This window comes from Trichosurus vulpecula, chromosome 2 (assembly GCF_011100635.1).
Source record: "Trichosurus vulpecula isolate mTriVul1 chromosome 2, mTriVul1.pri, whole genome shotgun sequence".
NCBI classification, from domain to species: Eukaryota; Metazoa; Chordata; class Mammalia; order Diprotodontia; family Phalangeridae; genus Trichosurus; species Trichosurus vulpecula.
In genome coordinates this window covers 71,047,803-71,075,421 of record NC_050574.1, presented here as the reverse complement: position 1 = coordinate 71,075,421, position 27,619 = coordinate 71,047,803, and the positions used below count along the sequence as shown (strand labels likewise).

Genomic DNA, 27,619 nt, shown 5'->3' with positions numbered 1-27,619 from the left:
ACTAAGCAGTGGGAGGCAGGTGCTATCATGATTATTATCCCCATTTTACAGTTGAGGAAACTGAAACTGACAGAAGTGACTTGCCCAAGTTCACCTCAGGCCTTCCTGACTCCAGGCCCAGCACTTTAATGGAACATAATACTCTTAATATACCAGTATACCAGTATACTTAGTATACCAGCCAGGTGTGAAGTAAAACTTGAATGTTGCTTTAATTCACATTAGTAGAGGCATCAGTCATTCTCAATTCATGGAAGACAGAATTTGATTTGGACCTTGAAAGATAAATAGGCAAAAGGAAGAAAGGAGGGCATTCTAAGTAAGAGGAAAAACACGAATGAAGATAGACAACAGTAATGTTGGAATGTCCATGTAGGAGACTGTGCCCATTGGGCAGATGGGAAAACCAAACTATGATGGCTCTTTGTCCAAGGACAAGCATAACTGGGACTGAGGGTGAGGTCTTGTGATTTCAGTTCCATGCTCATGAAATCTGGGTTTCTGTTCCGTCATTCGTGAACGTGGAATGACAGTGGATGACAACAGGACAAACCAAACATGTGCCATGTGTATGGTTATTGTTAACTTGTTTTGGTGGGAGGCATGTCCATTGACCTCATAATTCCTATACACGTGGTCCTTTCCCTTCACAAGGAGCCTTTTTCCTCCTTTGGATTGATATCACAGCCAGGAAACACCCGATACTATTTGGAACATCAACATCCCGTAAAAGCCTAGGGTCCAAGGTGTTTAAACATTGTTTGCTAAGCCAGAAGGCAGTTTAGAAGTTACGGGTTTCAGGCTAGGAAGCAAGCAACACTTTAGATAAACAACCAGGTCTTCCTCACCACCTGCTTAAACTATGACAAAAACCTTTCCAAGTCCCACATGCAATCAAGACTGCATTCTGTTGACCAGGATCATTTTTCTGTTGCATAGAGACCTATGCATGGCACATTAGCTCATAATTCTTGAGTGGATCCTTTTGCCTCCACATTAAAGTGCAGCTTCAGGGCTCCTCTACACCTTGGCGCTGCTCTACTTTACCTGTCTTCCCATGTTTCTATGCCCCCAATATGCTGCCCTCCAGCTGAATCGTTCTGTTTTCTGTCGCCCTTCACACTCCCACACCCAATCTATTGTGCCTAGCATGGCCTTCCTCCTCCTACCCCAAATTATTCCACTTCCTCCATGCAGCCCTCCCTAATTCTCATCCCTTCCTCCTAAGATCTCATAGGACTTTGTACTTCTAATGAAACTTATCCTGTAATATTGTCTTATGGTTATTGGTGCTTGTATCTACCCTTCTAGACTGTAATAAGTTGGAGGAATGCTTGGGAAGGCCAAGCTTCTGTATTTTACATTGTAGTCTGCACCCCTAGACACTTAAAATTTTGTGAATGATGGTGACTGAGCCTGTGGTAAAGGAAACACCCTAGTGAGAAAACTCCCTTCTCTGTAACCTAATTAGAGTCTTAGAGTTGCCTGGAACACTGAGAAGTTAATTGACTTGCCCAAGGTCACACAACTACTATGTGTCCAAGACAGGATTTGAACCCAGTTCTTCCTGGCTTTGGGGTTGTCTCTTTCCACCATTCCCCCTTTTTTGTTTAATTAATTAATATTATATGGACAGAGCTCTGGTGCATTGTGTAACTTTACAATCTGACAGCATCCATCCATCCTTTGAAGATGTCAGCCTGGCTGTAGAAAGGGCAGAAAGCCACATCCTCACCTTTCTGCGCAAGGTGCCCCCCCTCCCCCCCATTTCATTGCTAGAGATTCTCTCATTTACATAAAGCCATGTTTCCTTAAGGTTTTTTCCAAAGGACTAGTCACTTTAATGGGTACCCTTTTGGAGGAAAAGGTAACTAGATATATGAGGTGGTAACCTCAAAGCTATGACCCTTTCAGCCCCAGGGAGCTCTCATGGAGCCGGCTCTGGAGAGTCCTGGTTATGTTTCTTACTTTGGAGACAGTTCTGGTGCAGTAGACTAGAATACTGGGTTTGGAATCAGAGCACATGGGTTTAAATCTTGGCCTTGTGCCAAGCATGTGTGACCTTAGGCAAGTCACTCTTCTTTCTTTTGGACCTTGGTTTACTCATCTCTAAAATGAGCAATTGGATTTGATAATTTCTCCACACCCTCTATGTCTAAATCTTATGTTTTTTGCTTTCCTTGTAATCCATTCTTGATTAGTCATCCACAAATTTATACCAAGTATTCTTAACCTTTTTGGGTCATTATATCCCTTTGGAAGTCTGGGGAAGCTTGTGGACAGTTTCTCAGAATAATGTTTTTAAATGCATTAAGTAAAATATATGGGATTGCAAAGGAAATCAATTATATTAGAATACAGTTGTTGCAGTATTTTAAAAATAAGTTCGTGGATCTCAGATTAAGAAACTCCTCTATAAATCCAAAGGACTTAGGAAAAATGCTATCCATATCCAGAGAAAAAACTGATGGGGAGTCTAAATGCAGATCAAAGCATACTTTTTAAACTTACTTTATTTTTCTTTTTGTTTTTTGTTCAGTGTTTTCTTTTGCAACATGGCTAATATGGAAATATATTTTACATGACTGCATATGTATAATCTATATCAAATTGCTTGTGTTCTCAAGGAGAGGACAGGGGAGGGAGAAAATTTGGAACTCAAAATTTTTAAAAAAAGAATGTTAAAAATTTACATGTAATTAAGAGAAAAAAGAAACTGCTATAACTTTTCTTCCTTTTATTAATATTTTCAACTTATGTTTTCTGGGAGTGCATATATTTATTTACTTGCTTTAAAAATTGGACATTGTATTAGTACTTGAGACAATGAGAAGAGGAAGCAGAAAAATCTTATCAAAAATAAGAAATTTCGTTCGAAGGTAGATGGAGATGGCACTTGATACCCCAAGTACCTCTGGAATATGAGGATGAAATCATCCTTTTCCAATTTTGCTTTCAGAACCAGGGCTACTGCCTTGTATCTTGGTTTCTCAAAAGTTGTGTAACAGAACTCAGGTTCTGGTTGAGCCTGCCAAGCTGGAAGTCCAGGCAGCAGGTGCACTTGAAATAGTCCTTAGCAAAATTAAGAGCATATTATCAGCAGAAGGGTGGCCCCTAAGCAAAGGGTTGCTGTGGCCACAAAATTCATGGAATGGGTTAAAGTAATAAATTGTTTCTTCTCTTCCATGAAGGACCCTTACTCTTTCTTCAAGGACAGTGAGAAAATAGTGGGGAAGGCCCCCAGAGGATGGTAAAGTTAGTTTTAGACCATCAGGAAACATTCCTATAGCTGTAGGCCTTTTAAACGTAGGTTATCTGTCCAAGTAGTTAACACTACTGAAGAAATAAATCACATTCACTCTGTGACAAACCAAGGTTACATTTTGCCTCAGTTGGTTATAACACCGTAGGGTTCTTTGAAACTGAGGGCGGTTATAGTAATTTTTTTATGGAAAGAAATTTTAAAATCTCAACATAGACCATATCTAGTCTTAACCTTAAGCAACGTGGTATTACATAAAGAGCAGTTACAAGAGCCGGGTTCAGATCCCACTCTGCTACTTCACACCGGTGTGGCCCTGAATCCCTTGACCTCTTGGTCGTCAATTTCCTCATCTGTAAAATGAGAGGGTTGCAGTCAGTGCCCTTTAGGGTCCCTTCCAGCTCTGAATCTATGATCTATGAAACAAAAAGGTTGGACTAGATAGTCTTTAAGATCTCCTTTACTTCTAATTCCAAAGACTAGATGAACTCTATGAATGGGAAATGAGGAGGGCACTTCTGTTTCTGCTCCATCAAAACCATCATTACCTATTTCCCTGATGGCCTTTACAAATAGCCAGGGTTGGGGAGAGGATGGAAAGGAAAAGGCTGTTTTTAGCCACTGTTTCAAGGACAGAGAAGGTGGAAAGGCTCTAGATTCATAAACAGGAAAGGGAGAGTTACCCAAACCTTAGGCTTTCTGTAAAATGGATCACAGCAAGTCAAAGCTAACAGCAGTTAGCATCTGTTGTCTACTGGAAGTTTCAAAACCTCTTCTTGCCAGTCATTGCAACTAGTTGAGCAGAGAAAGTTGAGTAGATGGGCTGGGGTTGGGGGCAGTGGGAGAAGGGGACTACTCAGTTCAGAAAGATGTCTCCTCTGGTGAGCACCTTTCCCCTCCCTATTCTGGAAAAAGCTAATCTCTGGACTGGGCCTAAATACTAATGGCATTTAAAACCCTTCAGGTCCTCCCCTTTTCATCTCTTCAGCCCAAAGAATAGCCAAAGAACACAGAAACTCCCATTCTTTCTACAGGAGGCAACATGGGATAGTGGAAAGAGCACTAGTTTTCAAGTCAGAAGACATGACATAGAGTTCTGTCACTTAGTAATTACATAGTAATGAATAATTATTATAATTAAACCGTACATCCTTATATGCATCTATCTAGGCATTTCCCTTAAGATTCTTGATGGAAATAAAGTCCGGGTGACTGATACTTAGGACCAGTCAATTCTCTGTATATCTAGGTAGGAAGTTATTTTATTATGTAGATGCTGTGGTAGGTGATGGGGATACAAAACAAAAGAAATGTATTCTGTGCCCTCAAGTGGCTTACATTCTTCTGGGGAGACATACAGCCAAGTTCCTGGATAAGTAAATACAAGATTATGCAAAATAAATACAAAGTAATTTCTGAGGAAAGACTTTAAGGACTTAGGGGAAACAAGCAAAGGCCTCTTGAAGGTGGTTTTACTTGAGTGTAACCTTAAGAGCCAATAATTGTGTAAGCAGTATGAAAAGGTAAATTGAAGATAGATTATGAAGACCTTAAATGCTAAACAAAGGTGTTTCTACTTTATCTTAGAGGTGATGAAAAGCCCCTGAAGCTTTTTGAGTAGGGGAGTGATAGAATAAAATCTGTTTTAGAAATGCCCCTTTGGCAGTTGTGGGAAGGGTGAATTGGGACAAGGCAGGGACTAGATGCAGGAAGACCAGTTAGGAGACTGTTCCAGTAGTGCATGTGAGAGGTGAAGAGGGCCCGATCTGGGAGGTTAGTGGAAAGACTAGATATTGAGGACTTAGCTGGAAAACGGGGATGAATTTATCCTGGAGATAGCTGAAGGAAAGCTGGTAGTTGTGTTCAGGTGTTTCAGGGAACTTCTTGGAGACAGGGTAGTGTTTAAAGCAAGTCAGATTTAAGCTCAATCTAAGGAAAAGCTTCCTACTATGATCTTAGCTGAAATTAGAATGGGCTGCCTTAGGAAACAAGGGCTTTCACTTTAGATGTCCAAATGAGGTAGCATTTGTAAAATGCTTAGCACAGTACCTAGAACATAAGTGTGCTTTTCTTTTCCATTTCAGTAAAGGTCTTCAAACAAAGATTGGATAACCACTGGCATGTTGTGGAAGAATAGAATGGACCTTTTACCTCCAATTTACAGTCTATATCTCCTATATACATAATTGTTTGCATTTTGTCTGCCCTATTAGAATATGAGCTCTTTGAGGGCAGGAATTATTTTCATTTGGTGCACTTTATTTTATTATGTTTCAGGTATCCGGGATACATTATGCTTATGTAGCACAATATTGCATATAGTGAGTACTTAATAAGTGCTGGTTGACTTGGAGGTCCTTAGCCGAATCCCACAGAACTGAAATGATTTGTCCAAGGTATACTGATCAGGTACAGGTGAACCTAGATAACCCTTGCCATCCTTTTTGATTTTTCCAGTTGTATGATTCTGTGACGGTTTATGCCTGAAATATACTTCTTCCACACTTTGAGGAAGCCTTCCTTCCTTGTTCATTCCTTCCTCTTAGCTATAATCAGTGAATCAACAGGAATTCATTTGATTTATTTATTTGTTTTGGTGGCAAGTAGGTTTTTTGTTTTTTTTTGTTTTTAGTTTACAACACATGGTTCTACATAATTTTGAGTTCCAGATTTTCTTCCCTCCCTCCCCAAGATGGCATGGAATCCCATATAACTTCCATGTATAACTTCTCATTGAATTAATTTACACACTAGTCAAGTTGTGGAGAAGAATTATGACCAATGGAATGAATCATGAGAAAGAAGAAACAGAACCAAAAAAAAAAAACCAACCCAAAAACAAAAGGAAAAAAAAGAGGGGGGGAAGGCGAGCATGAAGTGTGCCTCAATCTGCGTTCATACTTCATAGTTCTTTCTCTGGATGTAGATAGCATTCTCCATCGTGAGTCCTGTGGCGTTGTCTTTGCACGTTGTGTTGCTGAGAAGAGCAAAGTCTGTCAGGGTTGGTCCTCACAGAATGCATATATCTGTGGTTGTGTGTAATGTTTTCCTGGCTCTGCTCCGCTCACTCAGCATTATGTTGTGTAGGTTTTTCCAGGTTGTTATGAAGTCCATATCATCCCCATTTCTTATAGCACAATAGTATTCCATTACCTTTCATACACCACAGCTTGTTCAGCCATTCCCCAATTGATGGGCATCCCTTTGATTTCCAATTCTTAGCTACCACAAAAAGAGCCGCTATAAATATTTTTGTACATATGGGTCCTTTTCCCCCTCATGTGATCTCTTTAGGATACAACCCTAGAAGTGGTATTGCTGGGTCAAAGGGTATGAACATTTTTATAGCTCTTTGGGCATAGTTCCAAATTGCTCTCCAAAATGGCTGGATCAGTTCACAGTAGGAATTTATTAAGCACCTACTATGTGCTAGGCACTGTTAGACTCAGGAGCTAGAAGGATAAAAGAGAAATATCCCCAGTCCTCAGGATTTGACTCTCTGAGAAAAAACAGATACATACAGAGAGAGACAGAGTGTAGACAGGGTTATTGGGGAGGGGGAGATGCTTGGAGACTCTAGCAGCTGCAAGTATCAGGTAAAGCTTCATGTAGAAGATGGCATTTGAGGTGAGCCTTGAAGGGAGCTAGAGATTTCAAGATATAGAGATGAAGCAAAGAGAATGAGCAAGGAGAGCTTGATGAAGGAAGTAAACATGAACTGGGCCTAGAAGGAATCACAGAACCACACACACTCCAAAGGGATAGGAAAGGTCATCCAGGTCAGTTTGTACCTGACAAATGACCTTGGGCACATCATCCGCTCTCTCTGAGCCTCAGTTTCTTCATGCATAAAAGACATAGTAAGGCCAATTTGGCTGAACTATGGAATATGTAAAGGAGAGGAAAGTGTAATGCTGGGAAAGTAAAGTGAGGGCAGCTTATGAAGGGCTTTAAATGCTCAACAGAAGAGTTTGTATTTGATTCTACAAGTAATAAGGACCCACTAGAGTTTATTGAACATGGTCATAGCTGTGCTTTAGGCAGCTACATGGAGGGGAGAGACTGGAATGAAGGGAGAAATGTAGGGAATAGTTATTCAGATAAGTGCTGAGGATTGTGGTAGTGTAAGTAGAGAAAGGGGAATGAATATGAGAGAGGTTGTAGAGAAAGAAACAGCAAGATTGGCACTTGATTGAATATATGGGGTAAATGAGAATAAAGAATCAAGTTTGGCACCCACATTGTGAATCAGAGTAACTGGAGGAATGGTGGTTTCCCTAGGAAACAGGTGAGTCTGGAAGAAGGGTGGATTTCAGGGGAGATAAGTTTTGTTTTGGACAGCTTGAGTTTGATGTGCTTATGTCATCAATTTTAAAATGTCTAGTAGACAGTTTGGAATGTAGAACTGTAGCTCAGAATGGGAAGGGGAAAGAGAAGGGAATATGCATTTATTAAGTACCTCCTGTGTGCCAGGCACTGTGCTCAGCGCTTTATATATTTGTCTCATTTGATCCTCACAACCCTGGAATGTAGGCGCTTTTATCATCCCGGTTTTATAGGTGAGGAAACTGGGGCAAGCAGATGTTGAGTGACTTCTTACACAAATGTCTGAGACAGAATTTGAACTCAGATTTTTCACCACTGTCCATTGGCCACCTAGCTGTTTAGTACTAAAGGAATTGATGGATATGGTCACTGAATCACACAGTCAGTGATTTGGAACAGTGATGGAGAATGGGAAATGTCCTGGAAATGGGCAAATGCTGATTTTCAAAGGTGGGGAGAGAATGAGGTTTATATAATAAAGGCCAATCAGTTCCACTTTGGGTCTTGACAAAATTTTCTTGAACTGTATTCATAAAGGAATGGTTAGTGAACAATTGCAAAAAGAAACATCACAAAAGCGCCAATATTCCTTCAAGCACAGGTCACCCCAGACTTACCTTATTAATTTTTTTGACAAGTTTACCTAGATCTTAGCAAATCATTTGGCATTCTCTCGTACCAGTGTTGTGCGTACTGGGCTAGATATTAGTACAGTTAGGGAATTCAAAATTAGTTGAACAGTTGGACCTAAAGAACTGTCATTAATAGTTCATGACAGTGCAGAAGATCTCTAATGGAATGTTTCATAGATCTATGCTTGGCTTTGTACATACTATTGAACATTTTAATCAGCAGATTGGATTATCATATAGATAGGATACTTAATTATAGGAATGATACAAAACTGAGGATAGTTAACCTCTTAGATGACAAAATCAGGAACCAAAGGGGATTTGACAGGCCCAAACTTTGAGCTGACCATGTTAAAGATGAAATACAATAGGAAGAGAGGTGAAGTCTTATGCTTCAGTTCAGAAACTGATCTGCATAATTAGAAAATGGGACAGACATTGTTGAACAGTTTGTCTGTAAAAGATTTGGAGCTGAGTTCAGCCTAACTGTCCATACTGGGAAAACCAAGTGGATGAATAATTTTTACTTAGAATATGATACGTAGTGTACATATATCTCGGACAGATGCTGCAAACAGCGAGCTCGGCCAAGAATTGAAGAGGATGCAGTGCTTTTAGTGACATTCTTCCCTCTCCCCCTGAATTTGTCCCTGAATCAAAGGCCCATCTTTTCTGATAACATTATTTTTCCAGTGATGCATTCCAGCGAGTTGTGGAGTACCCAAATCTAAGATTAAAAATTGCAGGCTGCCCCAGGGCCTACCAAGATACATGAAAAAATTGCCCAAGAGAAATGATGTTTATCAGAGAAATGTATAACTAGCAAAGAAGGTCCATAACCAATAGATGTATTCCATTGGTAACATAGGCTTTTGGCACATTCGGTGGGCTTTCTGTGAAAGAATCACAGGAAGTTGTGAAGAATTGTATACACTGAGATGGTATGGATGGATTGTGATCTGCATCTTTGGAGGGAGTTCCAACATTGAGATCATGATTCCATTGAGTTGTAGAGGGCTGGAGAGGTGATAATTGAAGGAAAAATTTCAGTAAAAGTGAATGCCACCTTTTAGGAAGGGTGTTGAGCTTCCAAAGGATGTCAACTAGGATGACAGATGGCTTTGATCATACTATACAAGGACTAGTTTAAAGTCTATCCTGTGAAAGAGAGACCAGACTTGTACTGCTTGGTCCTAGAGGGCAGAATTAGATAGCATTTGCAAAGAGGCAAAGGTAAGCTGGTCATATGGAAACTTAATATTGTTAAAATGGAATGAGTTGCCTCAGAAGACAGTGGGTCTATTCTCATTGCAGGTCTTCAAACAGAGGTTAGACATAGATTGTTGAGTATATTGAAATGGAGATATTTTTTTCAGGACCAGATTGGTCTAAGATTTCCAAGGTAACCTTCTTGCTTCAGCTATGATTGTCTATGATTTGAAGGATAACTGCTGATATATGTGGCAACTGAAAAAAAAATACAAAGAACTCAGCTCACTTTTTCTGGCTTAAAATACCAACTCTATATTTTAGTTCTGCAGAGAGGCCATGACATGGACAGGAACCAGAGAAAGTACTTTGATAAGATCATTCATTCTACAGAATCCAGTGTCAACAAAATATTGTTTCTGTTAGCCATCTGGTAGATAAAGAAAAACCTTTTTTTTTTTTACACAGAATTTTTTTTTTACTATAGAAAAGCATCATAATTTGATGGGGAAAACACCAAATTCTGGGATCTGAGGGCCTGCCATTTATTAGATGTGAGACATGCAGATTGAAATACTTAAGTGTCCTACCACACAGGATTATCGTGAGGATTAAAGGAAGAGGGGCTAGTGTTGTGTCAGTCTTAAAACACTCCATAAATGTAAGCTATTGTTATTATTTCTGGATTTAGGAAAAAGATTTTACCAGTCTCCTTGATTTGCAAATTCTCCAAGTGTGAGTTTTTGTATCAAATTGCTGCCATTAATTGTGCCTCTTCAAACATCAAAAAGCAAGACCTGTACCCAGTGGGAGCATCTGGGAGCAGGCTGGAGGTAGTCTGACTTGGCCCACTTTGGGGGATGGAGAGAACCAGGCAAAGGAATCTCCCCTTATGGGTGGTGGCTGCCATTCTTTCATTTCTCTAGAAACCATGGCGAGCCCAGGGAAGGACAATTACCGGATGAAGAGCTATAAGAACAAAGCGCTGAACCCAGAAGAAATGAGAAGGCGGCGAGAGGAAGAAGGAATCCAGCTCCGTAAGCAGAAACGAGAGCAACAGGTAAGGATGGAACCAACCACCCCTTCTGCAAAAGTGGAAAAAACAGTGGGGAAGGATCTGCTGCAGTCTCCTTTTAAGGGACTGGTATGAGATATTGCAAAGCAAGGCAAGAACTTTTGTGTTAGCTCCATCTCTAATCATGCTTATTTGCATCTCCCTGCAAAGCAGGTGGATGGAAGGAAGAAAGACACCCGCCAGATTAGTCTGTTCCTTGTCCCCTCTGAACAAGCCATGTGCTTGCCTTCCTCCCTTTTTTTCATGCCGCCCCCCAGCTTGCGCCACCTCCCCTGCCTTGAGTCCTCTCTAGTTGTCTGTTTGTTACCTGGCCTTTAAAGTTCAGCATTAGTCCTACCTCTTAATGAAGCTTTACTTAACCATCATGGCTCCAAGTAATTTCTTTGCCCTCAGAACTCATCTAGAACTTGTGTCAAAATCATAGCACATACATTATTTTCATTTATCTGCCTCCTCAAATAGTCTATAAACTTAAGGGCTATGGCCATGTCTTACATATCCTGTATCCATCTAAAACACCTGTTTGTGGCCCCTTCTCTTGTTGTTGTCAGTTTCTTCCATACAGATATTCATTCATAAGATGAAAACAAAGTGACACTTAAACTCTTATTCATCACCCCTACCATCTGCTAGGAACTCCCAGATCCACCCTTTCTAATGCTGTAGGCAGAGCTGGCAATTCTGATTTCGGTTAGTTTCATCGTCTTACGGTTTCCCTACCAAATGAGTTTCTTCTTGGCTCTTGGTATGAGTTTGGAGCTTATTAAGTTATATGCCTCTACACTTATCAGTTCTGTCCAAATTGGTTCATCTTCTGGACAAGCTGTCTGACTATCATTGATTAGCTACAGACAGAGGAAGGGCTGGCCTGGACTGGCCTTGGATATTATGTATGAGTCTGCTAACAAACAGATATACTTACTGTTGACCCTTTTAACTTTTACTTTCAGCTTTTTAAACGAAGAAATGTAGAACTAATCAGTGAAGACGCCGCCATGTTTGACACACTACTCATGGATTCCTATGTTAGTTCCACCACTGGGGTAAGGCCTGAATGTACAGTATTAGAGATTTCCTAAGATTGGGCATGTCACATCAGTTCCTGTTAACACCCCTAATTATACTAGGAGAGATTCTTCTATGTTGTCACTATTTGTCATCCCAATAGTCCTTATAGGTCACCAGGCACCAAGAGAAGTCATTTGAAAAGTAGTGATAATTGTTCTCCATCCCAGAATCCTGAGGAGTAAGAACAGAATTTTGAGCATCCCAGAGCTTTTTCCCTCATTAAGCTATGTGGCAGCAGTAGATGAGATAAAACTCAGAGGGATTTTCTTTGTTGAGTGATCTTTATATCCTGTGAATTTCTCTATACAGTGAGCATGAAGGGAGTAGATATAGTAGACAGAGTTCTAGGTTTGGCCTGAAGGGGCTAGGGTTTGTTCTGCTACTTAGAACCAGTTTGACATTGGCAAAGGCCTGATTGTCTATTCTTTATAATGAGAGAGTTGGACTAAATGATTTCGAATATCACTTCTAACATTAGATCCTATAACAGTATTTTTATTTGCACTTTCATGCTACACCTAAGAGCCTTTCCATAGTAGATGCTCTGGGAATGAGCACAAAGGGGCTCTTGGGACTTGGAAACTGGATTTTCTGGTTACTTATCAAATCCCAGCTCTATCCTTTTCCTTTAGGATAGAGTGATCACAAGAGAGATGGTGGAGATGCTCTTTTCTGAAGACTCTGACCTGCAGTTAGCAACCACACAGAAATTCCGCAAGCTGCTCTCAAAGGGTAAGATGCTCTTCAGCTTGGGAAGGAAATAGTGGCACAGTTTGGCAGTACATTTCTCTCTTTAAGGAACTAGAGATATTAGCATGGAAAATAGAAGCCAGATCACCATCTATAAACCCCTCAGATACTGGAAGGGGCAGAGGCCCCAGATGAGAGGAGGGGATGGCTCCAGCTCAGTAGTCATTAGAGATTGCCCTCACCTGCCTCAGGAGGTCCTCCCTGCACACCGTTAGCTAAAGGCTGAATGCTAACTAGCCAGGAAGGTTTTAGAGGGCGTCCTCATGCAGGTCTGATTTGTGCTAGACGTCTTCTGAAGCCCCTTTCCAACTCTGAGCTTTAGCACCCTGTGAAATTCCATCTTCCTTAAAGATTCCACTCTAGGCCTGTTATATTCCATTAAGTTCTGCTGGTTCCAGAAGCTTTTCTGAGCCTTGAGAGCAGAGTAGTCCCAAAGAAAAGAACGCTTATCTTTCAGGGCCTCTTGCTTTCTGAATAACAAAAGTCAACATTTCTATGGCATTCCCTGTGAAGGTAGAGGTAGCTGAGTAATATTCCCCATGGTACACATGAGGAAACTAAGGCACTCACAGATGGCAGGGGGAGAGGGATTTGTTCATGAAGTGTACAACAAATGCTTATGAGTCCTTGATATTCCTCATTCGGTTTAGTTGCCTTCCCCTCACTTTACCCACGTAGAACTTTTTTGGTGACCTGCTCACATAAAACTACTTAGTGCTGACTGCCTATATATAGCCCAGACATTTTACCTACAAAGAGACTCAAAATTTTGTTTGAGGGTCACATATTTGTGTTGCCATGATCACTAGATGGAATGGAGTCAGCCAGGGAGTGGGTGTAGCCTAGACCTCTCTTAATTCTCAGCCTTTCCCCTCAGAGCCAAATCCTCCCATAGACGAGGTGATTAACACCCCTGGAGTAGTGGACAGGTTTGTGGAATTTCTGAAGAGGAGCGAGAGCTGCACACTACAGGTGACTCTGGGGGAGGTGCTGGTTGCTGCCTGCCTCAAGTGCTGTGTTATGCTGTGGATGGTGGGGGAGGGAGGGAGCGAGAGGGTGTGACAGGGCTTTCCCCCACACCCCTCAGGCAGCTGGCAAGAAATGGGATCTGCCCCCTCGCCCTCAAGACCACCTGAAACCAGGCAGCCTCGAGTGGGAGGCAGCGTGGTGTCATGGAAAGAGCACCGGACTGGGAGTCAGGAGACCTGGGTTCGAGTCCTGTAAAATGAGGAGGTTGGGCTGAATGATCTCTAAGGTCCCTTTCAGCGCTAACATTCCCAGCCTGACCTCTAGGGAGGGTCCTACTGCATGTCTGGCTTGGGGCTCCTTTGGAGGAAGCAGACAGTTTCTATCAGTTCTTGATCACCAACATCTGGGTTCTGTTCCACGTAAGGGGGGAGGGATCCTCCTGAACCGTGGGATACATTTAATGGTGCACCCTGTCTCACACTTGGCAGTTCCAGTCTCCCCAACACAGACACCAATAATCCATTTCCCACCATACCTCTTTCAGTTTGAAGCTGCCTGGGCCCTGACCAACATTGCCTCAGGAACCTCGCAACAGACCAAAATTGTCATCGAAGCTGGAGCTGTCCCTATCTTCATAGAATTGCTTAACTCTGACTTTGAGGATGTACAAGAACAGGTAATGAGCTGGTTGGGGATGAGTGGTAGGGCCGAGTCCAGTGACAAGACAGTCTCCCTGCCCCCCCAGTTTCTGACTGAGGCTGTGACCAGATGTTTAGTCACTCATAATTGTTAAGGTCTTGTTCAAGGTGCTCTACAGATGCTGCTACCAGGCTGATCTCCCCCTCATTCCAGGAAGATCTGGGTTGGACTGTCTTTGGAGTTACTGAGGTTTAGAGAAAGTGGTGGAGAAAGTGACTGGGCTTGAGAGCTAAGCCATACAGAACTTACTCTGGCCCTGTGAGCCATGCTTGAATGCCTGTTTACATAGACACTGTGGTGCCATGAGAAGATCACTGGGTTTGAATCCTAGCTCTGTTTAATACCTGTGTGTCCTAGAGCAAACCATTCACCCTTCTGGGTTAGTGAGTCCTTGTCCTCAGCCATAAAATGAGTCCGGGGTGAACCAGATGACCCAAACATTCTCTGTAGCCAGTTGTTAAGAAGCCCATTTTATTCCTTTCAGGCAGTCTGGGCCCTGGGAAACATAGCTGGTGACAGCTCTGTGTGCAGAGACTATGTCCTGAACTGTGCCATCCTCCCACCGTTGTTGATGTGAGTAACCACAGGCCCCTCAGCCCAGGGCATCTCTGGACTTGTGGAATAGTGGGCAGCTGGGTGGCCTCTGGGTTGTAGAGTAGAAGGGAACACTGCAGGCAAAAGCTTCTGGATTTGGAGTTTCTAAGAGGCTGCATGGTGTGATGAGGAAAGAAAAATTTTAAATACGAGGACGTCATCTCAAGTCACAGTTCCCCTGCTCACTTCCTGGGCAAGACAGAGCAGGTCACTGTACTTTCTTGGGTCTCAGTTTCTCGATGTGTAAAATGAGGGCATTGAACAGATGACTTCTCTGGTCCAACTTGGGCATTCTGTAATTCTTGAAAATTGTCATTATGGTTGCCAGAGTTAGTTTGCTTTTAGACTAAACAGGTGGGTGATGTTTATGCTCATTATGCAAGTCACCACCTTCCATGATTGTTGCTGTTTCTTAATCACATCTCTTTGTCTGATGAGATTCTGAATCTTGGTAGGCAAGAAGCTCTGGCAAGTCTCAGGGGCCCTTTCTTGTGGTTTCCAGAACCATCATTTTGTGCATGTGCCCTAGGACCAGAATGCTCCATGTAATGAACTGTTCCACTCAGCTGAAAAGACCTTGAAAACAGGCCCAGGGACTAATTATACTAAGAACTGGCCTGGCAAAGAACAGAGAGGCTTATCATTAGAAGGTTGGCCATAGCAATTCATGAGACCCTCTACTAAAGCATGAAGGTGCTACGATTTGGAGAAAGATGGGATACAGTGGAAAGAACATGATTTCTGGACTTGAGTTCAAATCCCATCTGTAAGGTTTACTACCTGAGAGATCCTGGGCACCTCACATCACCTCCCTCATTTTCCTCATATGTAAAATGATGATCTCTTGGGGTCCCTTCAGCTCTAAATATGTCCTGTGATGAGACTTCTAGCGCCTATGAAATAACAGCTTTCCAAAGTCAACAGCATACAATTCCTTATGCATAGTAAGCAAACAGTGAATGACTGGCCACATCTGAACCACCTCAGAAAGTGAGAATGTGGGGCTTTTACACCCACGGTCTCTGAAGTCCAAGCTTCTCTAGCCTCCACTGTCAGGTATAAGATGGCAGTGGCACCCAACTCAGCTTCCTGACCCACTTAGAGTCTCAGTCGTGCTGAGTATATGGGAGAAAATCCCCAAAGAGTCTCCTCCAGGCTTTGCACCCAGGCCTAAGCACCCCAAGCTTGATTTCCTGATGCTGCATTTCCCTCAGACTCCTCACCAAATCCACACGTGTGACGATGACTCGGAATGCTGTCTGGGCCCTGTCAAACCTGTGCCGAGGAAAGAACCCGCCCCCCGAGTTTGAGAAGGTGAGCCCCCTGTGCCTCTGCTCTGCCTCTGGCCACTACACAGAGCCAGAGAGCTGTCAGCTCTCTGTGGAGAATGGATCCAGAGAGGGAGCTTTTCCTTGGCTACTGTATTATTAGAGTCAGCCTTGTTCATTGGGGTTTGGGGGGAGTTCTTAGAAAAGGGTCTTAGCATGGTGAGGTGGTGGTGGAAAGAACACTAGTGTTAGTCTGAAAGAGTTGTTGAAAATCCTGGCTCTGTGAACAGTTAGCTGTGTAACTCTAGGCAAGTCACCTCACTTCCCTGAGCCAGCTTCCATTTTCTCATCTGTAAAATGGGGAGAAGAGAAGAATCCTGTCAGTTACAAGGTTGCACAGGAAGCATGTGATAAGCCACAAAGGACCCATCAGGGGTGTAGTCTGTGTTCCTAAGAGATGGCTTGGGGGCTAGAGCTCTGGGGAGAAGGCAAAACAGATGCTTGCCAGAAGTGCCTTGTGGCCTTGGACCACCCTTGCTTCACTGCCCAGTCTGAGCTGCTCTCCCTGTGCCTTTGCAGGTGTCTCCCTGTTTGCCTGTGCTGTCCCGCCTGCTGTTCAGCAGTGACTCAGACTTGCTGGCAGATGCATGCTGGGCCCTCTCCTATCTGTCCGACGGTCCCAATGAGAAGATTCAAGCTGTCATAGACTCTGGGGTCTGTCGGAGACTGGTGGAGCTCTTAATGTGAGTGCTGGATAGCCAACCTGACTCTCAGCAAAGAGAAGTCATTCATAAGGCTCCACTGAATTGGGGTGTGGCATGCAAGGACACCTCCCCCAAACTTACTTGTAGCCTCAGATTGGTTATGAACAGATGGAGCTTCGTGTCTGCATGGTTCTGGAAAATCCTCCCAACCAGTTTCTTTAGTGGAAAGAATACTGATCTTGGGGTCAGCAGGCTGAGTCCCAGTCCTGGCACTGTTGCTTTCAAATTATTTGACCTTGGGCAAACTACTGAAGCTCCCTGAGCCTAAATTTTGCCATCTCTTAAATAGGGGTAATGACATTTGTCCTGCTTTCTACGAGATACTAATAGTTATCATTGGTGGTATTACTGGAGGAGTAGAGTATTTAGCCTGAGAAGAGAATTTTTAAGTTCCTACTGTGTGCAAGGCTAGCCCTGTGCCAGGTCTTGTGCAGAGTGCTGGGGATACCAAGACAGAAATGAATCAATCTTTGCTCTCAAGTTTACCATAACAATAAATGCCAGGCATTTGAGAGAGTGGAGGAAGGACACTTGCTGTTGGCATCAGGCCAGGCTTCATATCGGAGCCTGTGCTTGAGCTGAGATTCTAGAAGGAGATGGGGCACAAGGGCCTAAAAAGGCACAAAGCTATGAGAAGATTCCCATAGCCTGCCCCTTTGTGGAGGTGGGAGGCCTTTGGATATCACATGTTGCATTGGGTTTGAAGACTTTTTCAGTGTTTGGCTCGGTTATGCTGATTTTTTTTTCTTCTCTAAAAAATACTATTTGTTATAAGATGGGGAAGAATACCTGGAATAACTATGATTATATAAGAAACAGAGGATATCAATAAAATCTTAATTTGCCCCCCCCCCCCAAAAAAAAAAGGAAAGGCCCAGAGATAGAGTGTGAGAAACAGCCAGAAGGCCTGTTAAGTTAGAAAAGGGGAAAAAAAAAAAAAAAAGAAATAAGGTGCAGGGCATCCCCAAAGGCTCTGTGCAATTTTAAGCTTTAATAGCTGCACTAAGACTTTTGGGACACTCTGTATAATTGGAGCTACGGTTGGGTAGGCTTTAAAGCTAAATGGACATTTGTATTTTATTCTAGAGGCAGCTAGAACCATGGGGATTGGAATAAGTGACATGGTTAGAACTGCACTTCAGGAAAATCACTTTGGAAGCATCATTGAGGATGAATGGGAGGGGGAGAGACCTTGAAATAGCCCAGGAGGGAGATGACGAAGGCTTGAGCTAAGTACTGAGAAGGGGATAAATATGAGGAAAGCAGTGGAGGTAAAAATGGCAAGATTCGGCAGCTCATTAGATACATGGGGTAAGTGAGAGTGAGGAGCCGTGGGGGACATCAAGGTTGCCCACCTGGAAATGTGCAAGAAAACTTAGGGTGAATTTGATCACTGTCCTTCAGTTTCTGAGGAAAGCAAAAAAAAAAAGTAAATGAGGGAGTCCCTAAAAAGCACCTAGCCAGCTTTAAAGAAGTATGTAAGTGCTGCCTATTCTCTATTATTAAATGGGTCGAGTGATGGCTAAGACTGCAGACAAGGCCAGTTTTGTTTCGGCTTGTGGTTAGAGCCATCCAGACGGGAGCTTTCCTTCCTAGATGGGACGTAGAACAGCCTGTGGCCTCACAGGGAATGTTGTAGGTGGGATTTATTGTCAACTGAAAGGTGGACTAGTACCTGTGAAGTTAACTTGATTTAGTAGAAAGCTCATTAGATTTGAAGTCAGAACCGAGGTTCCAATCCTAGCTCTTTACCTCTGCAGTGTTGAGCAAATAATTTAACCTTTGTAGGCCTCCATTTTATCATCTGCAAAATAAGGTGGTGAGGTGATTTATAAGGTCTTTTTTTCTCTAGTCTAGATTCTCTAATTGCTTTTTTTTCCTACTACCCTTAAAGACAACAAGCTGTGCTTTAGGTATTTATCCCAGACTCACCCAGTCTCTTTGGGGATTGCCCTTTCTCTGCAGGCACAATGATTACAAAGTGGCCTCCCCCGCCCTTCGAGCAGTGGGCAACATTGTCACTGGTGATGACATCCAGACCCAGGTAAGGAGTAGCCTGTGCCCCATCTTCCTCAGGCCACCCCCTGGGAAGTGGACGTACAAAGGCAGGGCCTGGCAGATAAGAACAGTCCTGAGCCAGGGATTTCTCTGTGTCCTGGGGCACTGGGACTATTCGAGTGACAGAGGAAAGTTGCCAGCACTAACTCTGTACGCGTTTTCTTCAGGTGATTCTCAACTGCGCAGCCCTACCTTGTCTGCTTCACTTACTGAGTAGCCCCAAGGAGTCAATACGGAAAGAAGCTTGCTGGACAATTTCAAACATCACAGCTGGAAACAGGGCCCAGATACAGGTAGAGAAGAAATAGAAGGGCCCCTTATGAGTCTTTGGTTCTCTGTGGGAAGTCCAAGCAGAAGAGCCTCAGGGTGTTTACTTCCAAAGGGCAGGATTTTATCTTTACTCTTAGAAGTGAAGGCAGCTGTTGAACCTAGTGGTCCATAAGACTTAAGCCAAATAGTCTACTGTTCCTTGTCCTTATCTCTGTGAGAGTCCATAGTTCTAGATGCTGTAGCTGAAAATCCCCAGAGATGTAAGTCTTGTGATTGGCACGATCTTCTCTGTGGTCCATTCTCATGAGTAAGGAAGTCCTTAGCTAGAGTGATCCGCCTACCTCCACACGCTCCATTTTCTTCCCCCTGCTCCAGGCTGTCATAGATGCAAATATTTTTCCTGTATTGATCGAGATCCTGCAGAAAGCTGAGTTCCGCACAAGGAAAGAGGCTGCCTGGGCCATCACTAATGCCACATCAGGGGGAACTCCTGAGCAGATCAGGTACTTGGCAGTCCCTTCCCCATGACATTTACCACACACTCCCTCCTCCTGCTCTCCGGCACTAGGTGGTATCCCCCAGTACAGCCATTTGACATCACATGAACACAAACCTCCAAGCCTCCATTGCCTGAGAAGCCCCTCCTCCGTTCTAGCTTAAACACAGATAGGGAGGGAGGGCAAGCTGGATTTTCATGGGAATCCTGAAATGAGAATCCCACTAGAAATGGTGGAACCTAAGAAAAGATTGGATGCTGTGCTTTCCCAGTGACATATACTTGCCACAAATATTGTTAAATATTTTTCGTCTTTTGGACAGTTGAAAATGGTCAGTTTCACAGTAGTGGATGGAAAATATACTTTATATTTAGCTTAGATAATATCCAACAAGCTGAAGCCATGCACTGTGCCTGTCTTTGACAGAAGCAAATGCTCTTTTGTATTCTTAAAATACACCTTGTGAAGTGGTCAAAGAAGCAGCCCAGAAAGCTGCTGGGGAGAATTGGGTTGGGACTCAGTAGGGCAAAGATCATCAATGCCTAAAAGAGTGACTGAGTTTCCTTGCAGATAATTTCTTATGATGGGTCTGGAATCTAACCCTCCACAGGAGGAATTTTAGGGAGCTCAGGAAGCCCATAAGCCAAAAACTATTGGTGTGTTGGTACATGTTAACCTGTCGCATTTGCCTTACTGTTGGCTCCCAGGTACCTGGTTACATTGGGTTGCATCAAACCCCTGTGTGACTTGCTGACTGTGATGGACTCTAAGATCGTACAGGTCGCTCTCAATGGCCTGGAAAACATCCTACGGTTGGGTGAGCAAGAGGCTAAGCGGACAGGCACAGGGGTCAACCCCTACTGTGGCCTCATTGAAGAAGCTTATGGTAGGTAGTATCTCTAGCCCTTTAAGGTTAGGACCATTCCCCCTCCTTTAATAATACTCTTAAGGGGCTTTGTATTTAGTATTTTCATTTGTTTCCTCATAACCAAGTTAAGTATGTTGGTTTTTTTTTTTTTACAAAAGAAGAAACAGGCTCAAATAGCTTAGCTAATAAGTCATGATAGCGATTAGTTTGCTTTCTATAGTTCTTTCATATTTACAAAACATTTTCCTCACACCAGCCTTATGAAGTAGGTAGTATTTATCTGTAACAGCAATAACGAGGCTCAGACAGTAAAGTGACTTGCCCAGGGTCACCTGGCTAATAAGTTTCAGAGCCATGACTAGAACCTAGGCTGAACTGCCAGTTCAGCATTCTCTCTGCTGTATCCCATTGCTTCTGTCCTGATAGTCCTCCACATTTCTTTTACTTCTGTGGATAAGGCTAAGGTGACTTTTCTAGCCTCTCCAGCTATTGTCAGTAATTACTCATCCATATAGCAAATGTTATTTGGGTCTTAGGAATTCTAAGTGTGGTTGCCAGTCTCAAAGATATGGCTTCTGCCTTCTAAAGCAGTTAATAGATAAAGGAAAACATATGGCATGAGGTGTTTTTTTTTAATGCCAAGATAATGTATTAGTGTAGGTATACTTTTGAGGGAATGTGAGAAAATAAATATTTTATGTCGGGGCGGGGGGAGGGGGGCAGCCACCTTAATCTAGGAAGAATTTACATAAGACACATTATCCTTAAGGGATAAAAGGATAGTAGGCCTTTGTAGGCTGGAGGCAGCATGTGCCCCAAGTCCCACATTCCCCTTGAGGGAGGGCCTCCATCTGCCACCTGCCCTTTGTCCTGGTCATCCCTCATGTGGAGAATTTTCTGTTTCTGGGTCACATGTTAGAAGTCCTTTTATAAAATGCCACTGTTGATGAGCAGACTGGAGACTGTCTTATGAAGATCTGTTAGAAGAACTGGGGGGCTTAGTCTGGAGGAGAAGGAACATAAGGGGCACATGAAGTCTCATCATGTGGATGAGTTTTTAGACTAGTTCTACTTGTCCCTGGAGGTGGACGTTGGTATGTTGGGTAGAACTCCCAGAGACAGACTTGGCTCCTGTCAGGGAAAACTGGTGATGTTTACAACTGTCCAGAAATGGAGCAGATTTCTCCTGGAGATGGGGTAACCACTTGGATGAAGAATTGGGGAGGGGGGCGGCGTGGATGCTCTTCCTAGGCATGTAGAGGCTGGGTCTCTGAGGTCCCTTCTAGCCTGGGTGTCTGTAGTTTCTGTTCAAGTGGAGAATATTCATTCCACTTCCCTTTTCTCCATCCCCCCAGGCTTGGACAAGATTGAGTTTCTCCAGAGCCATGAAAACCAAGAGATCTACCAGAAGGCCTTTGACCTCATTGAGCACTACTTTGGCGTGGAAGATGAAGACACAGGCCTGACTCCTCGGGTGGATGAGACGCAGCAGCAGTTCATCTTTCAGCAGCCTGAGGCCCCCATGGAGGGCTTCCAGCTATAATGCCTGCCCAAGGGAGGGGAGGGGAGGGAGAAGAGAGGAAAGCACCACAGACTGGCCCATACAGTCCTTGACAGTGGTGGTGGCAGCAGTGGTGGTGGCAGCATTGGCAGTGGTGGCGGCAGCAGGGAAGAACAGCCAGGCTTTCTGCCCCAGCCCTGGAGACTGCCCTTGCTGCCCACTCCCTCCCTCCTTTCCCAGGAGGCCCCTCTGAAGACAGGCCAAGGCCAAGGCTTTGCTTTCGTGGAGAGAAGGGGGCTTGTTTTTCCTCCTTACCCACTATATTTTTGCTGCATACCTGTCTAACCCAGGAGCCCAGGGTGGAAAAAGGAGGACTGAGGTAACCAATTTGCACCTTTTTTTTTCTTTTGTGGTGATTTTTCTCTTCGTCCTTCCCTTCGTCCCTCCCTGGCCCCTGCCCCAGACTGTGTCAGTCTTACTTTGGGTACTTGAGCAGATGGAATATTCCAGTGGCGGGGGGAGAGGGAGAGAATCCAAAAAAAAAATAAGTGTTCATGCTCTGATGGAATATTAATCCTGGATGCTTGGATTGAGTCATTGAAGCTTTTTCTTTTTCCTTTTGCACATTTTACTTGTATTATAATTCCTCCTGGTATTTCTGGGACATCCTTGGGTCTCTAAGAGTAGGGTACCTGGCCCTCATCAGTGGCTGGTACACTATGGCTGTGATGTTACCATTCTGGTTGCCTTCCCTTCTGCCTTTCTGCCTTCTCAGGGCTGGGGGGCCTTTGGGAGAACCAGTCCCACCTTCCCTGGTTTGGGAGATGGGCCGTCTTGTGGTTACAAGGTTGGCCTTAGGAAAGGGGATGGTAAAGGCCCTCAGGTGAAACGACCCAGATATAGCTACTGATCCTGCTTTTCCAAAACTCCCTCCACCCAGCTGTCAAAATGGTGCAACCCCTAACTTCATTGTTTACTTGAAATTTGCCCTCAGTGGTGGGACTTGCCCTGAGGTGGTGACATTTTCTCCTGATCCATGGCGGGTGATGGTCTCTTTCCTTTATTGGAGGAAAGGAACAACAAGGTTCAGCCTGGTTTCCCACAGAGGTGGCGACACATATCAGGATTGCTGGAGACTTGTGTCTAGCCGTTCTTGCTCCTCCTCCACAGCTGGATCATGTTAATTTTACTTAAAAAGGAGAGAATGTCAAAGCTCTGTATTTTTTATATTCTATATATTAGGTAGGTGAGTCTTAATTGGTTTTGGGAGGAACAGATCTATGAGCTGTCTTAATTTCTATAAATAGGATGCTGTGAGGCAGACAGAGCCTGGTGATGATATCTCCCTCACACTTAATAGGTTCCAGTCCTTCTCCCTTCTTGCCTGAGCTCTCGTGGCCCAAAGCCAGATCAGGCATGAGTTGACCCAGGATTTTCACCTAGCCAAGCACAAGATGGCCATGGGGTTGTAAAGAAAAGATCTTAGAAGGGGAGGGGGTACCTAAGGGAAGAACATGCTTCTTAGTCCTGCTGCACTCTTTGTAACCCTGAGGTCAGAGAAAGAGCAGGAGGTCTGGACCAAGCCCAGCTACCATTAGCATCTGATGACTCAAGTAACCTCCCCCCATCCCCACCCTTCATACAGTGACCATAAATCCCCACTCTCCTTCTAGACTAGAAGCCTTCTTCTTACAGTAATGAAAGATGAGATTTTTCCTCTTTCAGTTCCCTTCTTCAGGCTTTTTGTGCACTTAGCAGCTAGAATTTACCCCAAGGAACAGTTGCCTCTTTACTCCTCAAAGCACTGTCTGTGTTTCTTTGCCTAAAGCTGCAAAGAGGAGATATTTGCTGCTGACCAAGTGACTCTGAAATAGTGAAGGCAGGGAACCAGGACCCAAGGGAAGGGCTTAAGCTCTGGCCTCTGTAAGGCTACGTCAGTGGGGGCAGATGGCAGGTGAAGCTTTATACTCAGACTTCAACGAGCAGCTCAATCTGTCTTCCATGTAGTTGGACAGAATTAGGTGCTCTCCCGAATGTACGCCTCCTCCCACTTGGAAAAAGAAAAAAGGATGCTTTTGCACAGATTGGCCATTTTTGTTGATTTTGAACCTAAGACCACAAGCAGAGTTCTCTACATTGCCCCCTCTACCCCCAGGCCCTTTTAGGCAACGAGGCACCTGCTATCTTGACCCAGGCAGGCCAAGGAGAATCCATGTGTCCTCCCTCTCATATCTTAAAGGGAGTTGTTTCATTGGCCAAGAGTTTCTTATTTGCCCTTTTCTTCCCTCTCTACCCCAAGATACATCGCTCTGACACTATCCTAGCAGTTGTTACATTGGTAGCTATAGTAAGAGGCACATATCAGAGATTTCCCTACCCTTTTATAAACCGATGAACACTGAGCTCTTATGGAATCCTGGGGGTGACTGCCCAGTTCCTCAGAAGGTAGGAGGACTGGAACTCTCTGTTTCAACAAGCCCCGTGTCATTCACAAGATTATCTTTCCTCAAATCAGGAGAAAAACTTTTTTTATTGGTATTTTTGATCTGAAGAGTGACAGTATTTCAGAAAAATCCATGTCGAGCAGCATTTCAGCCTCTGAAACTCCTTGTGATTAAAATATCCTTCATCTTGGCACCCCAAAACCCATCTGACTATGAGCCCAGTAGTTCAGACAGCAGAAGATTTGCATGGCCCTCGGGCCATTGCTCAAAGCTAGGGAAATACTGACTGCAGATTGGCTTTGTCAGGCTTTTCTTTGGTCTTTAGCCATTCTCCTGCTCCTCTATCTTAGGGAGATAGTGACTCCATCTTCATTCCTTGCGTGTATGCTCCCAAACCAGAGAGGGCTGATTCCTTTGGTTTGTCTCATGCCTCACTTGGCTGACTCCTCCTTCTCTGATAGTTCTCAGCCCTTCTTCATTTTTATTTCTTACAAGGTTCCTGTACATCCCAAAGTAGTCTTGCCTGATAGCACCTCTCTCTCTGCCCCTAGCCTATCACTGGTTTCTTGGCAGCTTTAGCTATTAATGCCCAGGTCTCCAAGCTTAAGTCTGTAGGCTCTGAATGAGTCTGAGCTTGGGGGACTGGAATGGTGACGACATGGAAGGTAAGGAAGTGGTCTGAGGAGGAGTGTAGATCTGCAGACCTGTTATTGAAGGGAATCAAAGCAGCTGCCTTCGCAGTCAGCCTCTGAAGCATTTTTCAGGACTTAAATTTGGGTTTGGCAGGGAGATGACCCATAATCAAAGACTTAGGATCTAAGTTTTTTTGTTAGTACTCCGAGAAAATATACACAAGGACCTGAGAGGAGTAGGATGATATTTCTTAACTGAATGAGCCACTGAATCATCAGCCATCTCATCTTTCTGGTCCATTTAGCCCAAAAGGTCCAGTTCTAACCCCTTGATCATCATGTCCGGACTCCTGAGGTCTGGCCCTCCTCCCCAAATTACTTCACACCTTTCTTTAGATGCAAGTAGTGTTTTGTGGATTTTTGGTAGCTCTATCCCACCTTCTTTCAGGACTTGCACTGATTTTTCCCTTTGCAAGCAGGAACGTGTGCCAAGGCTTCTCTCAACTCCCCAGGGACCTTAGGAATCCCCCTCCCCCAGCAGCCTTTTGAACTCTAATCTATACTGATTCTCAGAAAATTCTTTGTCCACCCTGGAAGTTGTTTCTGTCCTAGACACTCTTCTGAATTTGGGGAGCGTTATAGGGAGATTGTGTTTATGGAAGAATTCAAAGTGTTCATGAGATTTGTTCTGTAACATGTTCTTCCTCTCTGGGTCAGCACTGTTGGCATGTGCAAGTCCCCATATGCTTTTGCGTCATGAACTAGAGAATCCCCTTGTTATGACAGATGCAGATGCTTTGAAAGAAAACCCAGCCCGGGAGAGGCCTACGGATTCTGTGCTAGAGATGCCTCCGACCCCTGTAGCTGCCTGGATTCCCTAAATCACCTCTTTCTTTCCTGAGTTATCTGAGAAAAGGGACAGTGGCCAAGGGCTGTGGGGGAACCTGGGCTCCCACCTTTGGAACCATCAGCTTCTGTCCTGTGCCAAAGTCACCAGCATGTTCATTCTGTCCTTGCCTGCCAGTGCCTCTCAGGCTTCTCCACTGATGATACCCATGACAAACTGGCCCTGGCCCCGGCCCTGGAGTACATAGGGGCAGGGAAATGGGAGACAGGTGGCGAGAGAGAGAGAGAAAAAACGTGTGTGCACGCGCATGTGCCTGCGTGTGCCTGTGTGTGCATGCGTGCCTTCAGCTGACGTCCTTGCCAGCAGCCGCCTCCTCTGAGTGTCAAGGATTGGGGGTTGATACAGTGAATGCATTTGTATTCTGGAAAGATCACGGACTTGAGGCAAGTCAATCAGGCAGGACCTTCTAGAAGCAGAAGTGGAGTATGTTTTCAGCTCAGTCCTTTTACACTGATCCAGCTTCTTCTATGTCTTAGCTTTGGGTTCTCAAACCCATGGCTTCTGAGTCTCCACCTGCAGGTTTTACTCCAGACTTGTTCATCAAGCATCTGACACTCCCATCCCTAGCCAGGGCAAGAGGTAAAGAACCAGCAGGCAAAGAGGCCTTTCACCAAGGTGATCAGTAGAGGAATTATTGGCTGCTTTAAGCCATAGAGTAAGCTTCCCTCTTCTTCCCACCCTCCCTCAGAGGTCACCTCGGGTGGCTTATGATAGGCATCTAGGGACCCCTAAACCTTTCTTCCTGCCAGTGCAGGGCAAGTAGTTCACACTATCCTTAGTGGTCTGCAAAACCTATCTCTGAACAATCCCAGGGTGGAGGTGGGATCATTATTTCAAGGATCAAGACAGATTTGTATGGAAAGAGATATACACATACACACCTGGGACCCTCTGCCTCACAACTGTCCAAGTCAAAGCTTAGCTTTCACAAACTTATTCCCTACCAAGAGAAGAATCGTAGACTCTGAGACCGGTTTTGGCCGAGGAATGGGGGCTGGGGTTCATTGTTACTGGATGTTTACTTACCCCAGTCTATGGCATCTTCCTGCTACAAACCACTAGGGGAGAAGAGTGAGTGAAACAAGCTTGTGCCCCAGGCAGGTTCCCTTCCTTCCCTCCAGAAACCAGCCCAGCAATGTTGGCTGGTTTTCCTTTTATACTAAAGTGTTTATTTTTCTTTATGGTTCTTCAGCACATCTGGCTATGTTACCTTCCACCCACAAATCCCAAATGTTCTTAGAGGCCCTTTGGCATTCATTAGCCACAGCTGGGAAATTCTAGACTGGACACAGGGCAAAGACAGACCGTGGAGTTGAGCGCGATGAGTACAGACTTAACAAATGATATTTATATACACATCAATTTGAAGAGAAAAAATGTATTTCTTTAGGTTTCAAACACTGTGTAACAAATATAATGCAAAAATAAAGACCTGTTGAAAAGTTCTTAGTAGTCTCCTTTCATTTAGGCCCTTGCCATGCCTTTGGGTTGAAGTTGACAACTTGTAATAGAAGAAACTGATTCCAGTGAGTAAGCTGGCTGGTGTTCCTGGAGAAGGCAGTACCAAGCTCCAGGTCTGCCCTGCACTTGTTTTAGGGGCAACTAGCCTCCCTTATGTGAACATTACCAAGAGATCTTTGGGGACCACAGACCCCACTTAGATCCAGATTTAAGGAAAGGCTTTGGGATATTCTTTCTAAAAACATTACCCATGCTTCATCCTCTCTCAGGGAAGGCAGCATGATATAATGCAGGAGTTAAACTTTTTTGTGTCATGGACCCCTTTAGTAATCCAGTGGAAAAATCATAACTGAAGGAAATGCTAA

At 44.0% G+C, this 27,619-nt stretch overlaps 1 protein-coding gene across 2 annotated transcripts in view; it reads left to right on the top strand.

The window, feature by feature from the left end:
• The window catches only part of KPNA6 (karyopherin subunit alpha 6), a 56,820-nt gene extending 29,582 nt beyond the window's left edge, over positions 1-27,238 (top strand). For both annotated transcript variants that reach the window (XM_036743422.1, XM_036743423.1), the window contains 13 exons: positions 10,356-10,489; positions 11,455-11,547; positions 12,205-12,304; positions 13,200-13,294; positions 13,836-13,967; positions 14,475-14,563; positions 15,799-15,898; positions 16,432-16,595; positions 18,582-18,660; positions 18,842-18,967; positions 19,320-19,447; positions 20,149-20,327; positions 21,665-27,238. In XM_036743422.1, coding sequence (XP_036599317.1) covers positions 10,356-10,489; positions 11,455-11,547; positions 12,205-12,304; positions 13,200-13,294; positions 13,836-13,967; positions 14,475-14,563; positions 15,799-15,898; positions 16,432-16,595; positions 18,582-18,660; positions 18,842-18,967; positions 19,320-19,447; positions 20,149-20,327; positions 21,665-21,852 — 1,607 coding nt within the window. In that variant the 3' untranslated portion in view covers positions 21,853-27,238. The remainder of the gene's footprint in view (positions 1-10,355; positions 10,490-11,454; positions 11,548-12,204; positions 12,305-13,199; positions 13,295-13,835; positions 13,968-14,474; positions 14,564-15,798; positions 15,899-16,431; positions 16,596-18,581; positions 18,661-18,841; positions 18,968-19,319; positions 19,448-20,148; positions 20,328-21,664) is intronic.
• Positions 27,239-27,619: the final 381 nt, after the last annotated feature.